We start from the raw sequence: 18681 nt of genomic DNA, 5'->3' as shown, positions 1-18681 counted from the left end.
ACCGCCGAACTGCAGATAGCAGTCAGCTGAAGTGGCCTGCAGTACTGCACCCTAACCACTGCGCCACCTCGGCTCTTTGACAAAAGAAAAAAAAAAACACTTAATCATTCCCTTGGCTCAGCTGATAAGGGAGGAGAGCTTGTGGCTTAGAGGCTAATGCAACTGCCTAACATGGAAAAACAGCTCAGGTTCGAATCCCAGCGAGGGTATGGCTAGCTGATGAGAGCTAAATAGCTTGAAATAGATCCATGCTAGTCTCCCTTCGTTTATTTATCAGCAAAAATGCGACGCAAAATGGTTTATCTGCCTGGAAGACTCCTGGAGTGGGGCGAAAAGGGAATCAGCATGTTCCCTCCCATATTTGGACATACCAGGTGCTTTGACAAGAGCCAAGGTGGCGCAGTGGTTAAATGCAGCACTGCAGGCTACTGCTAGATCAGCAGGTCAGCGGTTCAAATCTCACCGGCTCAGGGTTGACTCAGCCTTCCATCCTTCCGAGGTGGGTAAAATGAGGACCCAGATTGTTGGGGGCAATATGCTGACTCTCTGTAAACCGCTTAGAGAGGCCTGAAAGGCCTATGAAGCGGTATATAAGTCTACTGCTATTGCTATTGACAAAAGGGAAAAAAAACACTTAAATCGTTCCCCTGGCTCAGCTGATAAGGGAGGAGAGTATAGCATAGCAAAGCATAGCAGGTGCTTTGACACAGCACTTTATATATACACACACACATACACGCACACATATACATACATACACACATGCATGCACGCGGCGCGCACAAATACACACACGGTGGGATTCAAATAATTTAACAACTGGTTCTCAGCCCTAAAGATTTCTTCCAACAACCAGTTCACCAAACTGCTGAGAAATGTAACAACTGGATCTCTCGAAGTGGTGCGAACTGGCTAGATCCCACCACATACATACACATAGACACATGCACACTGTCACAAGGCCTTGCCAGTTCCCAAGGGCCTGGAGTTTGACCAGGTGACTGTCTGCCACATGAATGAATGAATGAATGAATGAATGAATGAATGTTTGCAAGGACCAGTCAGGGCTCCCTTTTTTCAACGCGGCTGAATGGTTTCAAGCCAAGGGCTATCTATGCATTAAGAGGGGGTGCTTTGATAAGCAATCTGGCCACAAGGCCCTACTGCTTCCTTGGGGGGGGGGGTGAAAATTGTGGAGCTCTCCTCTGCCCAGCCCCCCCAGCCCCCGCCACTCCAGAGCGAGGAGGTCAGGTGGGAACCACTTACTCGCCATTTTCTTCTCCACTCTCTTCTCCGCGGCGCTGAGGTCTGCTTTGGCGGCACCAATTTGGTTCTGATTGGAGTCTCGGAGAGTGGCGATGATCCGCTGTGGCATACGAAGTTAACAAAGAGTACGATTAGCCCAGTGGAACCGTTCACTGCTAGAAGTTGTGGGTGCCTGAAATCTCTGGAGGTTTCTAAGAAAGAGACTCGACGGGCCACCTCTCTGGGTCTCCTGCTTGAGCAAAGGGGTCAGACTAGAAGACCTCTGTTCGGGTCCCGAGCGTAGGATCGCTCTTCTCAGGCAGATAAAACTCCACGCAAAGAGGAAATCGTGCAAATTACGTTTATTCTCCAGGCATTCGCAAAAACAATCACTCGTGATTACGGCTGAGATTCTTCTGAGAGACACACCATGGTTTGACCCTATTATGGGCAGGGGAGAAGAGGGGCTTTCTTCCCCAAGAGGAGAAGCTGAAGCTGGCTTCTTTTGTTGGGATTCAAAATTACCGCTGGTCTGCACGATGCATTTACCCAGCAGACAATCAGAGGTATAATCCCGTGGCCAATCAACAAGGCAGATGTGACATAGCAATAGCAATAGCAGTTCGACTTATATACCGCTTCATAGGGCTTTCAGCCCTCTCTAAGCGGTTTACAGAGTCAGCATATCGCCCCCCACAACAATCCGGGTCCTCATTTCACCCACCTCGGAAGGATGGAAGGCTGAGTCAACCCTGAGCCGGTGAGATTTGAACAGCCGAACTGCAGATAACAGTCAGCTGAAGTGGCCTGCAGTACTGCACCCTAACCACTGCGCCACCTCGGCTCATGACATAAAGACTACATTTCCCAGAAGGCAATTCTACATTACCTGGAAGGCTACCTCTTAAAGGGACAGGATTCAACACCTAAACTAACTTGAAGAGTATTTAATTCCTAGTCTAACTCTACCCTTGAATCAGTACACTCCCTGTCTGGAATTATAAATTCCACTATTAACTAACTATTAACTAAAATAAACAGAAGTACAGCATCAAACAAGGCAACGATTAGAAAGCATGCAAAGCTTGAGGTTCAATCTTCAAGTTTGTTCTTCCTTCGAGCAGTACCAGGGCAGTGATTGGCATGGTGTAGAGTTTCTTGGCGAAAGACTGCGGGGGCGGGAGGACGCGGGCACAGCCTCGGGGGCAAATGGCTGTGTTGCGCCCTCCAAAGAGTGGCAGGTACCAGCATTCCTCATTTCTTCCCAGAGGTGGGGGCAAGCTCAGGGTGCCCGTTCTGGACCATCTTCTCCATGAATTCCACTAGATGAGCTTTCATTTCAGGCTTCCGGTTCAGACCGATGAGGGGAGAGAGAGCGCTTGCTCATGGTTGATCAGCAGGCGTGGTCTGGTGTTGTGGCCCAGCAGGAGCCGTTGGAGTTGCCACCAGACTCCCGACAGCGAGGGGCCCTCTGAGTCGGCTTTGGAGGATGTGGAGGACCCTGGACAGGGTTCCCACTCCGAGCAGGGCGCAGAGAGGCTGGTTGGCCACTAGGAGGCGCCTGAGCCTTGGACCAGTGGGGAGGAGACAAGGGAGTGTGATCCCGACGTCATGCATTGGAGCAGTGGGGAGGAGACAAAAGAGTTGGTCCTGGATGCCCGGCAACGGAGAGCTAATAGGCGTAAGGAACAGTTACACAGGTACAGGAGATAATTGCACTCAGCTGGTGCAAGACTATAAAAGGAATGATTGTGCACACGCTCGTTGCAGGAGTCGACATATTCACTAGAGCTGGAGAACTCTCGTGGCTAGCTTGGCAGGCTGGATTGCTGCCAAGGCTAGTCTGTGCTGGATTGCTGCCAACGTCTGGACTTTGCTGTTCTGTGTGTTAATAAATCCTTTGAAGTATCTTTGTTTCGGCATGCCTTGGTGTAGGATGAGGGGGGTCAGAACATCTGGGTATGCGAAAAGGGGCTAGTAGCATCCTGTTGAAGTTCCTTATCCATGATAAGCAACCTTTCCCAGGATTTGTTATAACGTTGACAGTCCTTGTCCCAATTCTCCCTCAGGCTCGCCTCTTTGGCATCAGGAAACTTCCTCTGCGGCCTCGAGTTGTTGGTTGCTTGAGGTCCTTCGGTTATTTCTGAGTGTTCCACAACCAATTCTGAGTTTTGAACAAGAAATTCTGAGTTTGTGTTGAGGTCTGACATGTCTGCCATGACAGGAGACTCCATGACTTAAGATTAAAACAGGAAATTTCCTGAATATATTAGGAATTTTCAGGGCAAGTCACCTTTTGGCCACTAGGGTGCGTTGCAAGCTTTAGGAGATGTTGGTGAAGTTCACTTTTTGGCCACTAGGGTGCATTGTAAGCTTTAGATGTCAGCGCAGTTCACTTTTTGGCTGCTAGGGTGAGTTGCAAACTTTAAGAGATGTTGGTGAGTTTCACTTTTTGGCCACTAGGGTGCGTTGCAAGCTTTAGGAGAAGTCAGCGCAGTTCACTTTTTGGCCACTAGGGTATGTTGCAAGCTTTAAGAGATGTCAGTGCAGTTCACCTTTTGGCCACTAGGTTGAGTTGCAAAGAGATATCAGCTGAGTTCACTTTTTGGCCACTAGGGTGTGTAGCAATCTTTAGGAGATGTTGACGCAGTTCACTTTTTGGCCACTAGGGTGAGTTGCAAGCTTTAGGAGATGTTGGCACAGTTCACGTTTTGGCCACTAGGATGCGATGCAAGCTTTAGGAGATGTCAGCGCAGTTCACTTTTTGGCTACTAGGGTGGTTGCAAGCTTTAGGAGATGTCAGCGCAGTTCACTTTTTGGCCACTAGGGTGTGTAGCAATCTTTAGGAGATGTCGGCGCAGTTCACTTTTTGGCCACTAGGGTGAGTTGCAAACTTTAAGAGATATCAGCTGAGTTCACTTTTTGGCCACTAGAGTGTGTAGCAATCTTTAAGAGATGTTGGCGCAGTTCAATTTTTGGCCACTAGGGTGAGTTGCAAGCTTTAGGAGATGTTGGCACAGTTCACTTTTTGGCTACTAGGGTGGTTGCAAGCTTTAGGAGATGTCGGCGCAGTTCACTTTTTGGTCACTAGGGTGTGTAGCAATCTTTAGGAGATGTTGGCGCAGTTCACTTTTTGGCCACTAGGGTGTGTAGCAATCTTTAGGAGATGTTGGCGCAGTTCAATTTTTGGCCACTAGGGTGAGTTGCAAGCTTTAGGAGATGTTGGCACAGTTCACGTTTTGGCCACTAGGGTGAGTTGCAAGCTTTAGGAGATGTTGGCGTTCACTTTTTGGCCACTAGGGTGCGATGCAAGCTTTAGGAGATGTCAGCGCAGTTCACTTTTTGGCCACTAGGGTGTGTAGCAATCTTTAGGAGATGTCGGCGCAGTTCACCTTTTGGCCACTAGGGTGTGTAGCAATCTTTAGGAGATGTTGGCGCAGTTCACTTTTTGGCCACTAGGGTGTGTAGCAATCTTTAGGAGATGTCGGCGCAGTTCACTTTTGGGCCACTAGGGTGAGTTGCAAGATTTAGGCAATGTCGACACAGCTCACTTTTTGGCCACTAGGGTGCGTTGCAGGCTGGTGGCTTGAACACGTGCCTGTGGTTCACAGACTGACCACCAGAGGGCAGTGCGTGGGAGTAGCCAAAATACAGGTTGCCGTTTCCCAAGTGAGCCGTCAGAGGGCGCTTCGTCTAACACAGTGTTTTTCAACCTTTTTTGTGCAAAGGCACACTTTTTTCATGAAAAAAATCACGAGGCACACCACCATTAGAAAATGTTTAAAAAAAATAACTCTGTGCCTATACTGACTATATAGCGGGTGTTTTTCCCACGGCACACCTTACACTATGTCACGGCACACTAGTGTGCCGCGGCACAGTGGTTGAAAAACACTGGTCTAACAAATGCTTGAAGTAACTGCGTTTTGGCTTTTCCCTGTGAAGAGGATTTACAGGCGGGATGTCCTGGGTTCTGGGGTTCCCAAGGGCTGTTCTCCCGTGATAAGAGTTCCAATTCTGCACTGGGATTAGCTCACAAACTGTGAAGGGGGCTGACTTTCGAGTTAATTTTCAAAGAGAGTTAAAGAAAGCAGGTGAATAAAACTTAAAGAGGGCCTGGGGTTTTATTTGCCTTTCCTTATTAAAATGCAGATTCCACTGGTCTTATCATGCAAATCCGATATGGAAACTTCTCTATGAGGCTTTTACAATCCGGTAGCCTGCAAATAGGAGGAATTTACTCTTTACTCTGCAAAGAGGAGGAATCGAAATCTTCCGCTTTGATGTACTGAAACGGGGTTTTCCTTACCAAGGCGAGGATGCAAACATGCTTTTTTTCGCCGGCAGAATCTGTCCTTTGCGAAGAGAGGTTTCACCCTTCCCACGTCAAGAGAGTCTTTCTTTAGCAAGGAGAAGTTTAGCTGTCTTCTCACCGTTCGGGTCCCGAGCGTAGGATTGCTCTTCTCAGGCAGATAAAACTCCACGCAGAGAGGAAATCGTGCAAATTACGTTTATTCTCCAGGCATTTGCAAAAACAATCACTCGTGATTACGGCTGAGATTCTTCAGAGAGACACACCATAATTTGACCCTATTATGGGCAGGGGAGAAGAGGGGCTTTCTTCCCCAAGAGGAGAAGCTGAAGCTGGATTCCTTTGTTAGGATTCAAAATGACCGCTGGTCTGCACGATGCATTTACCCAGCATCAGAGGTATAACCCCGTGGCCAATCAACAAGGCAGATGTGAACATGGCAATGAAGACCACATTTCCCAGAAGGCAATTCTACATTACCTGGAAGGCTACGTCTTAAAGGGACAGGATTCAACTCCTAAACTATCTTAAAGGGACAGGATTCAACTCCTAAACTAGTTTAAATACTTGAACAGTATTTAATTCCTAACCCAACTATACCATCGAATCAACACAACCTCCGCGGTACTGTAGGAAATTATCACCCAGCTATCACACAGCCCACTCCCAGAAAAAAATGAAATATCCTAGGAAACGTTGAAAAGGCAGAATATTTCTCTGGATGTGAAAAGGATGAAACATGTTTTAAAAGACAGAATAGCTCCCTGTAGCTTCCTGCCCATCCCCACTGTTAATGGGCCATTAAAAAGGCCAAGCTAGTCCCTTTACATAATAAAGAGTTCTCCACTTCAGCTCCAGAGGGGATGGGATTAAAGCATGATAATATTGGCCCCAACTCGCCACATGGCATCTGAAAACTCAACCAAACCTGGACTCAAAGCACAGCCTAGAGAGTTGGCCCTGCATGGCCCCCCTGGGAGTCTGACAACCAATCAGAATTCAAGATCAAGATCAAAGGCCAGAGAGGGGATAAAACCAGGGACTTTTAGAATCTCTGCCTCTCTCTTCTTCTTCACCCAACATCTGGAAGCATGTGATCCCCCTTTTCTATCCAGGATCTGAAGCCACATGGTCCTGTCCACCATTAAACCATCTTTCCAAGCAGCCTCCGTGTCTCCAGTGTCTTTTCCCCCACTTGGAACCGAACCCAGAAGGATGTTTCTTTCATCAGTCCCTTCCAAGTCTGTATTCCGTGGAAGACTCTACGCGGCCACTACTAAGAGGAGGAAGGGACCGGAGGCTAAAACACCCGAGGAAAAGATGCGGGCATTGGGTTTGGCCAGGTGAGAGAAGGGCAGTGATGGGGAACCTTTTTCTACAGGCGTGCCAAAATTGTGCATGCGCGGGCTATCTATCACGTGCATGTACCCACCCACAATTCAATGTGCCCCGCCCACCTGTGCATGCGTGAGTGACCCCACGCCCTGTGCACATGTGCCGAGTAGTTTTCGCCCTCCCCAGGCACAAGGGCCACCCCCAGCGCTCCGGAAGGCCGAAAATCAGGTGCCCAGTGCTGTGTGCGCATGTGAGCCGCAGCTGATGGCCTGCATTCCGGTAAATATGGCTCTGCGTGCAAACTGTGATTGAGCAGGGGGTTGGACTAGAAGACCTCTGAGGTCCCTTCCAAATCTATTATTCTATTCCATTCCATTTCTTTCTTTCTTTTTCTTTCTTTCTCTCTTTCCCTTCGTTCTTCTTTTCCTCCCTCCCTTTCTTCTTCTCTTTTCCTTCCTTCCCTTATTTTTTCTGTCTCTTTCTTTCTTTCCCTTCCTTTTCTCCCTTCCTCCTTTCTTTCTTTCTCTTACTTTCCTTTCTTCCTTTCCTCCTTCTTTTTCTCTCTTCCTTCCATTCTTTTCTTTCTTCTTTCTCTTTCCTTTCCTTTCTTCCCTTTCTTCTTTCTCTCTCTCTCACTTTCCCTTCCTTCCTTCCTCTTTTCCTCCCTCCCTTTCTTTTTCTCTTTCCCTTCCATCCCTTCTTTCTTTTTTCTTTCTTTCTCTTTCTTTCCCTTCCTTCCTTCTTTTTCTCCCTTCCTCCCTTCTTTCTTTCATTCTCTTTCTTTTCTTCCTTCCTTCCCTTTCTTTTTCTTTCTCTTTCTCTTCCTTCATTCCTTCCCTTTTTTCTTTCTTTCTTTCCCTTCCTTCTTTTTCTCCCTCCCTCCTTTCGTTCTTTCTCTCACTCTTTCCTTTCTTTTCTTCCTTCCCTCCCTCCTTTTCTTTCTCTATCCCTTCCTTTCTTTCCTTCCTTCTTTCTCTCTTTTCCTTCCTTCCTTCCTTCCTTCCTTCCTTCCTTCCTTCCTTCCTTCCTTCCTCCCTCCCTTCCTTCCTTTCAGAACAACAGAGTTGTAAGGGACCTTCCAGTCCAACCTCTGCTCAAGCAGGAGACCCCAGACCATTTCAGACAAATGGCTGCCTTTCCTCAATAAACAAACTCTCCGGGTGTCCCTTGCTCTGCGGGGGGGGGGGGGAAGGCCCCCACCAGCCTCCCTGGGCCCCAACTGGCCCTTCCCAGGCAGCCTCACCCCAAACATGTCGTACTGCTGCAGGAGGGTCCTGGCCTGGTAGGCCGAATTGGCTTCCGCCTCCTGGATGGTCTCCATCAGGTCCGTGTTCTTCTCCAGGAGCACCAAGGAATGGCGCTTCAGCTCCTCCAGGCTGGCCATCTTGCTCTTCGAGAGCCTCTACGGGGGTTCCGGGAAGGAAGGGAAAGGGGGAAAAGGGGTGTGTGTGTGTGTGTTTGTGTCTCCACCTCGGCTGCTCCAAAGCCCCGTGAGGAATTCTGGGAACGGAAATGCAGCCGCCTTGAAGTTGTCTCGGCTAAGGAATCCTGGATGACAAACGAGGTCCAGTCCATCCAAGGAGACCCCCCAAGTCCTAGAATGGTCAATTCCCACCTAGCTTCCTCCGTTCCTTCCTTCCTTCCTTCCTTCCTTCCTTCCCTTCCTGTCTCCTCCCTCCTTCCTTCCTTCCTCCACCCCTTCTCCTTTTTCTTTCTTTCTTTCTTTCCTTCCATCCTCCTTTCTTTCCTCCTCCCTCCCTTCCTTCCTTCCTTCCCCCTACTTTCTTCCCTTCCTGTCTCCTCCCTCCCTCCTTCCTTCCTCCACCCCTCCCCCTTTCTTCCTTTCTTTCTTTCTTTCCTTCCATCCTCCTTTCTTTCCTCCTCCCTCCCTTCCTTTCTTTCCTTCCTCCTTAAGATCAACCTTCCTACCTAGCTTCTTCCTGCCTTCCTTCTCTCCTCCTCCCCCCTTCCCCTTTCTTTCTTTCCTTTCTTCCTTCTTCCCTCCTTTCTCCCTCCTAACTCCTCCTTTCCTTCCTTTCTTCCTCCCTCCCTTCCCCTTTCCTTCCCATGTTCCTGTTTTCTCCCTCCCTTCCCCTTCCCTCCTCCTTCCTTGCTTCTCCCCTCCTCCCTCCCTTCTTTCTTTCCTTCCTTCCTCTTTTCTCTCCTCCTCCCTCCTTTTCTTTCCTTCAAGATCAGACTTCCAACCAAGCTTCCTTCTTCCATCTCTCTTCCTTTCCCCCTTCCCCTTTCTTTCCTCCCTCCCTCCTTCCCACCACATTCCTTCCTTCCTTGATCAATATCCTTTCCTTCCTTTCCTCCTCTCCTTCCATCTTTCCTTCCTTCCATCTTTCTTTCCTTCTCTCCTCTTCCCTTCCTCTCTTCTTTCTTTCCTTCCTTCCTCTTTTCTCTTCTCCTTCCTCCTTTTCTTTCCTTCAAGATCAGACTTCCAACCAAGCTTCCTTCTTCCCTCTCTCTTCCTTCCCCCCTTCCCCTTTCTTTCCTCCCTCCTTCCCTTCCTCCCTCCCTCCTTCCTTCATCAATATCTTCCTTCCTTTCCTCCCATTTTTCTTCCTTTCTTCCATCCTTCCCTCCTCCTCCCTTTCCTTCATTCCTTCATTAATATCTTCCTTCCTATCCTCCTCTCCTTCCTTCCCTCTTTCCTTCCTTCTCTCCTCCTCCCAGTCCCCTTTCTTCCCTCCCTCCCTCCTTCTTTCCCTTCCCTTCCTTCCTCCCTCAAGATCAACTTTCCTTTTCTCCTTCATTCCTGCCTCCCTCCCTTTCTTTCCTCTCTTTCTCCACCTGCCAACCTCAGCCAAGAGGGTCTGAGGGGGGCTTAACCCTTCTGAACTCCCTCTTTCTCCAGGTGTTTCTCCATCTGCCCTTCCGTTTCAGAACGGAATAAGGGGGTCTGAAACTCCAGGGGAACCCCAAGGGGAAACCTGGGCTCCCAGCCAGGAAACGGGGAAGGGGCCCGAGGGAGACACCCCCAGCCCCGCTTCCAGGGCCCCTTTTCCTTCCGGTACCTGGAGGATTTTGACGTTGGCCTTGGCCATCTCTTCGGTGAGGGCCTGGTGCCAGCCGACCTTGTGCCTCATGGAGGGAGAAGCCTTCAAGGCCAGGCTCCGGACCCTGCGCTCCTCTGGGAAGAGAAGAGAAGAGGAGTGAGGGGAGCTGCTGCTCGGAGGAGAGAGGAGGCCCCACGGGACCCCCCCCCCCCGGCCCAAAACTCTCGGAGGGCAAAAGTTTTCTCTACTGAGGAAGGCGCCGGGCTAGGAGCCAGGAGGTGGGGAGTTCTAGTCCTGCCTGAGGTCCAATCCTCAGGAGATTGTGAGATAGTTTCTGTCTATCTGTCTTTCTCCTTCCTTCCTTCCTTCTTTCCTTTTCTCTTTCCTTTTCTTTCTTCCTTCCCTCCTTCCTCCATCTTTCTTTTCTTTCCTTCCTTCATGTTTTTCTTCCTTTTTCCTTCATCTTCCTTCCCTCCCTTCTCTTCCTTTCTCTTTCCTTTCTTTCATTCTTCTTTCCTTTCCTCCCTCTTTTTTCTCTTCCTTTCTCTTTCCTTTCTTTCTTCCCTTCCTTCCTTTCATTCTTTCCTTCCTTCCTTTCCTCCCTTTTCTCTTCCTTCCTTCTTTACCTTCCTTACTTTCTTCCTTTCTCCCTCATCCCTCCCTCCCTTCTCTTCCTTTCTCTCTCCTTTCTTTCATTCTTCTTTCCTTTCCTCCCTCTTTTTTCTCTTCCTTTCTCTTTCCTTTCTTTCTTTCCTTCCTTTCATTATTCTTTCCTTCCTTCCTTTCCTCCCTTTTCTCTTCCTTCCTTCTTTCCTTTTCTTTCTTCCTTCCTTCCTTCCTCCATCTTTTCTTTCCTTCCTTCATGTTTTTCTTGCTTTTTCCTTCATCTTCCTTCCTTCCTCTTCCCTCCCTTCTCTTCCTTTCTCTTTCCCTTCTTTCATTCTTCTTTCCTTTCCTCCCTTTTTTCTCTTCCTTTCTCTTTCCTTTCTTTCTTCCCTTCCTTCCTTTCATTATTCTTTCCTTCCTTCCTTTCCTCCCTTTTCTCTTCCTTCCTTCTTTCTTTTCCTTCCTTCCTTTCCTCCCTTTTCTCTTCCTTCCTTCTTTCTTTTCCTTCCTTACTTTCTTCCTTTCTCCCTCGTCCCTCCCTCCCTTCTCTTCCTTTCTCTTTCCTTTCTTTCTTTCCTTCCTTTCATTATTCTTTCCTTCCCTCCCTCCTTTCTCTTTCTTCCTTCTTCCTTTTCCTTTCTTCCTTTTCCCTCCCTCCCTTCTCTTCCTTTCTCTTTCCTTTCTTTCCTTCCTTCCTTTCATTATTCTTTCTTTCCTTCCTTTTTTCCCCTCTTTTCTCTCTCTTCCTTCTTTCTTTTCCTTCCCTACTTTCTTCCTTTCTCCCTCTTCCCTCCCTCCCTTCTCTTCCTTTATCTTTCCTTTCTTTCCTTCCTTTCATTATTCTTTCCTTCCTTCCCTCCTCTCTTTCTTCCTTCTTTCTTTTCCTTTCTTCCTTTTCCCTCCCTCCCTTCTCTTCCTTTCTCTTTCCTTTCTTTCCTTCCTTCCTTTCATTATTCTTTCTTTCCTTCCTTTCTTCCCTCTTTTCTCTCTCTTCCTTCTTTCTTTTCCTTCCTTCCTTTCTTCCTTTCTCCCTCTTCCCTCCCTCCTCTTCCTTTCTCTTTCCTTTCTTTCTTTCCTTCCTTTCATTATCCTTTCCTTCCTTCCCTCCTTTCTCTTCCTCCCTTCTTTCTTTTCCTTTCTTCCTTTTCCCTCCCTCCCTTCTCTTCCTTTCTCTTTCTTTCTTTCCTTCCTTTCTTCCCTCTTTTCTCTCCCTCTCTCTCTCTTCCTTCTTTCTTTTCCTTCCTTACTTTCTTCCTCTTCCCTCCCTCCATCCCTTCTCTCGCAGGTATCCTGGGCTTAAGCCATGGAGCGCTTTAAAGGTCATAATTAGTACCTTGAATCTTGGATTGGGTCTTCTGTAGGGATTTCTTTTCCTCCTTCTTCATCCCTGAAGATACGGGGAGTGGCAGGAGTAATCTGATTTTGGGCCTTTTGGGCACTTCTTCCCTTTCCCATTGGCTGTAATCCTACATTTGCCCCCCGGAGGGGGATGGGGGGGGAGGAATACAAGCAATGCATTTTCATTAAAACAATGAGACATACACACATACATAGATTTTCCCAGAGTCTTTGGGAATGAACGGAAGCCTGAAAGCCCTCGATAACAATAGCAATAGCAATAGTTAGACTTATATACCGCTTCATAGGGCTTTCAGCCCTCTCTAAGCGGTTTACAGAGTCAGCATATATTGCCCCCAACAACAATCCGGCTCCTCATTTCACCCACCTCGGAAGGATGGAAGGCTGAGTCAACCTTTGAGCCGGTGAGATTTGAACAGCCGAACTGCTGAACTGCAGTCAGCTGAAGTAGCCTGCAGTGCTGCACTCTAACCACTGCGCCACCACGGCTCTTCGATGAAGCCCAAAATTTCTGTCGCTAAGTGAGACGTGAGCAAAAGTGAACTGCGCTCCATTTTACGCTCTTTCTTGTGACGTTCGTTAAGTGAAGCACAGCAGTTGTTCAGTTAGGAGCACTATTGTTAACTGCGGAGTGGTGCAGAATGCAGCACTGCAGGCCACCTGGCTGTCCCGGCAGGCCTGGGGCTGATGAGTTCCCAACCCCACTCATTGAATGGTTGTGGCTGTTGATGAGTTTTTAATTTGTTTTTGTATTGTTTTGTCTTCTTGGTTTTTTGTGCTCCCCCTTTCCCTATTTGGTTTGTTAGCCGCCCTGAGTCCCCTCGGGGAATAGGGCGGCATACAAGTTTAATCAAATCAAATCAATACTTCTGCTGATCACTTCTGCCTGCAATTTGGCAGTTCGAATCTCATCAGGCTCAAGGTTGACTCCATCCTTCCGTCCTTCTGAGGTGCGTAAAATGAGGACCCAGATTGTTGGGGGGGCAAATATGCTGACTCTGTAAACCGCTTAGAGAGGGTGGTAATAGCAATAGCAATAGCAGTTAGACATATATACCGCTTCATAGGGCTTTCAGCCCTCGCTAAGCGGTTTACAGAGTCAGCATATTGCCCCCAACAACAATCCGGGTCCTCATTTCACCCACCTCGGAAGGATGGAAGGCTGAGTCAACCCTGAGCCAGTGAGATTTGAACAGCTGAACTGCAGAACTGCAGTCAGCTGAAGTAGCCTGCAGTACTGCACTCTAACCACTGCGCCACTTCGGCTCCACATAAACACCGTGAAGCGGTTTATAAGTCTAAGGGCTATTGCTATTGCTAACATCATCAGGGCCAGTGCTGAGGCTGTGATAGGTAATTAGAGATGATCAGTGCTAAGTAGCTAGCCCTGATGATGTTACCTAGTTCGGCTAATGAAATGTCTGAAATTAAACAATCAAGAAGGGAATGTGGTTTGTGGAGAGGAGGAGGAGGAGGAGGAGGAGGAGGAGGAGGAGGAGGAGGAGGAGGAGGAGGAGGAGGAGGAGGAGGAGGAGGAGGACTGTGGTGTCCTTGATGCTTTCTTGCAGCCGGCATTTGATTACCCAATCCAGTAACGCTGATGATGTTACCTAGTTGGGCTATGAAATGTCTGCAAGAAAACAACCAAGCTCAGAGAGCGCCAAGGATCACCCACACTCCCACCTGTTCTGACGCCCCCTCCTCCGTCCAGTAACGAATGCCGAGACAAGCTTAACTGGAATGTACTTTAATAGCAAGAAACCAAAACCTCGGTGGCTGAAAGCCAAGCATAACAAACATATAAGGACCTTGGCAGCAACTCAAGACAAGCTTTGGCAGCAATCCAGCCTGCCAAGCTAGTTACAAAAGTTCTCCAACTTTTAGTCAATGCGTTGACTTCTGCAAGAGGGGCGTGTGCACAAGCAGTCCTTTTTATAGTCTGGAGAGGAGCCTAATGACCACCTGCTGAGTGCAATTACCTCCTGTACTTGCGCAACTGTTCCTGACGCCTATTAGCTCTTTGGTGCCGGGCATCCAGGAACAACTCACTGCTGGCGTCTGGCTCACTCTCCCTTGTCTCCTCCCCACTGGTCCAAGGCTCAGGCGCCTCTTGGTAGCCAACCAGCCTCTCTGCGCCCTGCTTGGAGTCGGAACCCTGTCCAGGGTCCTCCACATCCTCCAGAGTCAACTCATTGGGCCCCTCGCTGTCGGAGTCTGGTGGCAGCTCCAACGGCTCCTGCTGGGCCACAACACTCACCTATTATATCTCTGAGAAAGATCTGCTTAAAATAATCTTGTCCTGCACCCACCTATCAGCATAGCATGGAAATACTATTCAGTTTGACCCGGAGAGCCAGTTTCCTCCAGCAATCTCCTGCTTAAATCTACCTATTTCTTTTTATGTAATGATAACAATATGGATTCGCGCAGAGCCGTCCCATTTTATTTACCTGGGTCAGTATACAAGTATACAAAAAGTGTGATTCGGGTCTTTTAAACCACGCTGCTTCCTTTTGCAAAATAGACTATTTCCCCCCTCTTGGGGCAACTCACCGTTTGGTTCAAGGAACTGATAAAACTCTTGGGTAACAAACTTGGATGCTTGGACCACATTTTTTTCAGCCAGGGAAAAGCTATGTACAAGAAGAAATGTCAGCACCTGGGGGGAAAATATATATATTTATAAATTAATTAATTAATCAAAATAAATAAATATTGCTCTAGTATAGCTTTAATTGTCATTGTACAAAATAAATACAATGAAATTGGTTTAATTTAATTTAATCTATATGTGTTTGTGTGCGTATGCGTATTCCAGCATAACTCTGGAACACCTCGAGCAATTTCAAGCAAACTTGTTACACAGATGACTTACTCTCTGGAGAAAAATACTGTAGGGGGGGTAAGACACCCCTAAAACCCCTCGGGGTGTGTGTTCTGTCAGGATACAGCCTGTTGTGCCTTAAAACGGCTTCTACCGTACTGCCATAAAATGGATTCTACTGTACAGCACTGTGGAGTTGCCATGGTAACGGCTTCAGAGTACTCCACACGGGGGCGGGGGGCTCCCTCTGGTAAGGGAGGAAAATCCAACATTAAAAATTACATTACATATTCTGGTTTTTTTTAATGTAAATGTGTTTTTACTTTCCATTTTCATTTTCGTACAGTCACATATATACTGTGCAGAACCGGGGCCTTATAACTTTAAACAATAAACACAGCCATTCCTCTTGTCAATAATACCCCCAAAAATAGAAACCCAATGTACCTCTTCGACCCTCCATACACCCTTTCTTTCGCCCCCCTCCAACTTTCCATCTTCCCTCCATCAGATATTCTGTTGTTGATAAATAATTTAAATAAGGAAGTAATCAAAAATTGGTATATATCTATATGAAGTGAGTATTTAGAATACCTTGTTGAAAAATGAAGGAGTAACATCTTTGTTTGAATGTATGACATACAAGGACAATAATGAAGATAAGCATACTCGATAGATGATTGGTGGGATTATACATAATTGAAAATAGTGATATACAAATATAAAGAGTGGGTAATTTTTTTTTATACTGCAAAAATATTCAGAATGGGGTAAGTGATTATATAAAGGTATACTGTTATTAAACAGACAATCAAGAATGTAAGGGAATTAGGTTTATTAGGAAAAAATATTCATTGCAATTGAATATACGTTGTATAATGAAAGTGGGGTATTTAGTTATATTAGATGGAATATATGTGTTTGTGTATGTAATTGAGAATATGGGTGCAAAAACACTTCTAACCAAACGACATGCTGTATGTAATGGATGAGAATTTTTTTTTTATGTTTTCTTTTTTATGTTTAAAGAGAAAAGAAAAAATTTGGGGGAAAAAAGAAAGAAATTACGTTTGGTCCTGACATTATGGTCAAATCTTGCAAAATGTCTTGCCTCTGTAAAACGAAACAATTTTGTTCCAGAGGAAAAATTATAGAGATTTGAAATAACATTTTTGGGAGGAAGGGGTGGGAGATCCTGAGGACCTCAAACCATTATTTTATTACCTTAATATTGTTGGTGGTGGAATATTTACAGGCTGCCCCCCACTTTTGACTGCTTCAGAGAGGCTTCCAACAATATAGCAAATTAAGTGCCTTCTTAGCTTTTGTAAGCCACTCACTTTTTCGTGTTTGTGTGTGTGTGTGTCTGTGTGTGTGTGTTGGATATTGTAAGCTGCCCAAAGGCATGTCTCATTAAAATGAATTAATTTAAAACCAATGGCATTAAATTTAAATGTAAGAAACCCTTGGAAAGGAGGAAGAGAAATAAAATAATAATAATAATAACAATAAAAATACAAATTAAAAATTATATATATATATATATATATGTGTGTGTGTGTGTGTGTGTGTGTGTGTGTGTGTGTATATATATATATATATATATATATATATATATATATATATATATATATATATATATATATATATATATATATATATATATATATATATATATATATATATATATTGTGCTGATAAACAAATAAAGGGAGACTAGTATAGCAATAGCAATAGCAGTAGACTTATATACCGCTTCATAGGCCTATCAGGCCTCTCTAAGCGGTTTACAGAGAGTCAGCATATTGCCCCCAACAATCTGGGTCCTCATTTTACCCACCTCGGAAGGATGGAAGGCTGAGTCAACCCTGAGCCGGTGAGATTTGAACCGCTGACCTGCTGATCTAGCAGTAGCCTGCAGTGCTGCTCTTTAACCACTGCGCCACCTTGGCTCTTGAAATAGATCTATTTCAAGCTATTTAGCTCTCATCAGCTAGCCATACCCTTACTGGGATTTGAACCACCAGTAAAGTCTCCCTTTATTTATTTATCAGCACAAATAAAAACACAAATATAACAAAAAGGCAACAGTAAAAATATTGGGTTTCTGTCGTGATGGACTCTTGTGACGAGCCAATTGACAGATGTTAGAAGCAGTTAGCTTCCTCCCATAATTGGGGCTTACCAGGGGTTGTGACACTAATATATATATATGTATGTATGTATATATGTGTGTGTGTTTTCTGAGGTTTTCGCGGGTAATGTAATTTTATTTTATGTGTAATGTAATGTAGTGTAATTATAATGTAATGTAATTTTATGTATATATATAAAATTATATGTATGTATGTATGTATGTATGTATGTGTGTGTGTGTGTGTGTGTATATATATATATTGTATATATTGTATATATATATATATATATATATATATATATATATATATATATATATATATATACAAAATTATATATATTATATATATATAAAATAAAAAATGAATAAATGGAATAAAATTGTTTTTTTAAAAAATAAAACAGAACGAAATAATAAAATACAATAACATAATAAAACAAAACAATTCCAGGGGCAAGTCTCAGTTTAGGTTCCCCCACCCCCGCCGGCTCGGAGGATCTGGGGGCCGTAGCAGCCCTACTACCCGGAAACCGCTGCCGTTTGGTTTCCGCGGGTAGACTGCGCCCGTCCCTGGAGGCTCCATTTTAAGGCGAGCCAACCCCGCCTCGTTTCCCCTTTACCTGCTCCGCCAGCGCGCGCGCGCGCGTGTCTTCTCCCCGTCTCCTAGCAACGCGGCGCGTACTCATCTCCATGGCGACCGGAAAGACGTCTACGGAAGCCTCACGGGGGCCCAAAGCATCTCCGCCCTTCACTCGTCTGACCCAGAGGCAACTCCCTCCGTCGTCGTGCCCCGCCCCTTGAGGTCGACCACCTTCCCCCAACGCCCGTTCTTTCCATTGGCCGTGCGTCCAATGCCGCGAAGGCCCCGCCTTCCGGCCCCTGCTTGCGCGTGCGCAGCCGGTCTTTCGCCGGGCAGCCTTTCCAGGTTTGGGCCGCCTCTATCGCCAACCTGGCGCCCCCCCCCCCCCCCCCCCGTAAATGAGTTGATTTGTGCTTCCCATCAATGGCTCTCTGGATTATTGATCGCAGTTATAGGACAATATATTTACCAGAGAAAGAAGGCCCGGTTAGGGCGCAGCATCTACTCAATCTTAGGCGAAGAAACTACCTAAAGAGAGTTGGATGGGAGACCACGAGGAAATCTCCGGGGAAACCAGAGTGGAAATTCCAGAAATAATTTCCAAAGGAACAAACTTTTTTCTGCTGCCAATAAAAGTTTCACAATAAATAACAATAATAACAACAATAAAACAATAACAATAAAATTTGTAAGACTTGTAGGCTGCTTGGGGAATTCTGGGAATTGAAGTCACCAAGTCTTAAAGTCACCAAGTTTGGACACCCCCCCCCCAAATAAAGAGAATATCCCACTACTCGCACACCCACATCCTACTCCCTCCCTCCCCATCACCTAACTGTACCTTTTGACTACAATTCTATTTTTATCGTTTTTAGAAATATTTACCTTTTATTGTTTTATTGCTTTTAATATTGTAAGCCACCCAGAGTTGCTTTGAAGCGAGATGGGCAGCAATAAGTAATTAAACCAATAAGTAATTTAAGTAAATCAATGAAAGTGATTATTGCCTTTGAGCTAATTGGCATGGAGCTAATAAGTGGTTTCCTAAATTTTGAGAGACACTTGGACCTTTGCAATTGGATTTATTTGTACACCCACCAAAATACAAACCACCAAATAATTCATGCAAAAAATATGAGCATTTAATATTAAGGGAAGTCTTTAAGGGACAGAACAGATGTTTATGATATGAGCTAGAAAGCAGCACATCAGACAATAAGATACATTAATTAGATGTAAGAAAAGACAGACACACTTAAAATATTTTGCATTTCCCCT

The 18681-nt window shown here is 45.9% G+C and overlaps 1 protein-coding gene across 2 annotated transcripts in view; it reads right to left on the bottom strand.

Annotated features, from left to right (window-relative positions):
- The window catches only part of CUNH20orf96 (chromosome unknown C20orf96 homolog), a 117135-nt gene that overhangs the window by 9283 nt on the left and 89171 nt on the right, over positions 1-18681 (bottom strand). The window contains exons 1-6 of one of the 2 annotated variants that reach the window (XM_087720657.1): positions 17444-17494; positions 14416-14521; positions 11837-11969; positions 9916-10031; positions 8136-8294; positions 1267-1366 (exon numbers count right to left, since the gene is read on the bottom strand). The exons of the other annotated variant lie outside the window; for it this stretch is intronic. Of the exons in view, the coding sequence (XP_087576783.1) occupies positions 1267-1366; positions 8136-8294; positions 9916-10031; positions 11837-11969; positions 14416-14475 (568 nt within the window). The 5' untranslated portion in view covers positions 14476-14521; positions 17444-17494. Of the gene's footprint in view, positions 1-1266; positions 1367-8135; positions 8295-9915; positions 10032-11836; positions 11970-14415; positions 14522-17443; positions 17495-18681 lie in introns of those variants that run through there. 2 annotated transcript variants of the gene reach the window in all.

The sequence above is a fragment of the Thamnophis sirtalis genome, unplaced genomic scaffold, assembly GCF_051295495.1.
Source record: "Thamnophis sirtalis isolate CommonGarterSnake01/CBP01778 unplaced genomic scaffold, rThaSir2_p1.2 scaffold_7, whole genome shotgun sequence".
Taxonomy (NCBI): Eukaryota; Metazoa; Chordata; class Lepidosauria; order Squamata; family Natricidae; genus Thamnophis; species Thamnophis sirtalis.
The sequence above is the reverse complement of the archived record's forward strand: the minus strand, read 5'-3'. Positions and strand labels throughout refer to the sequence as shown.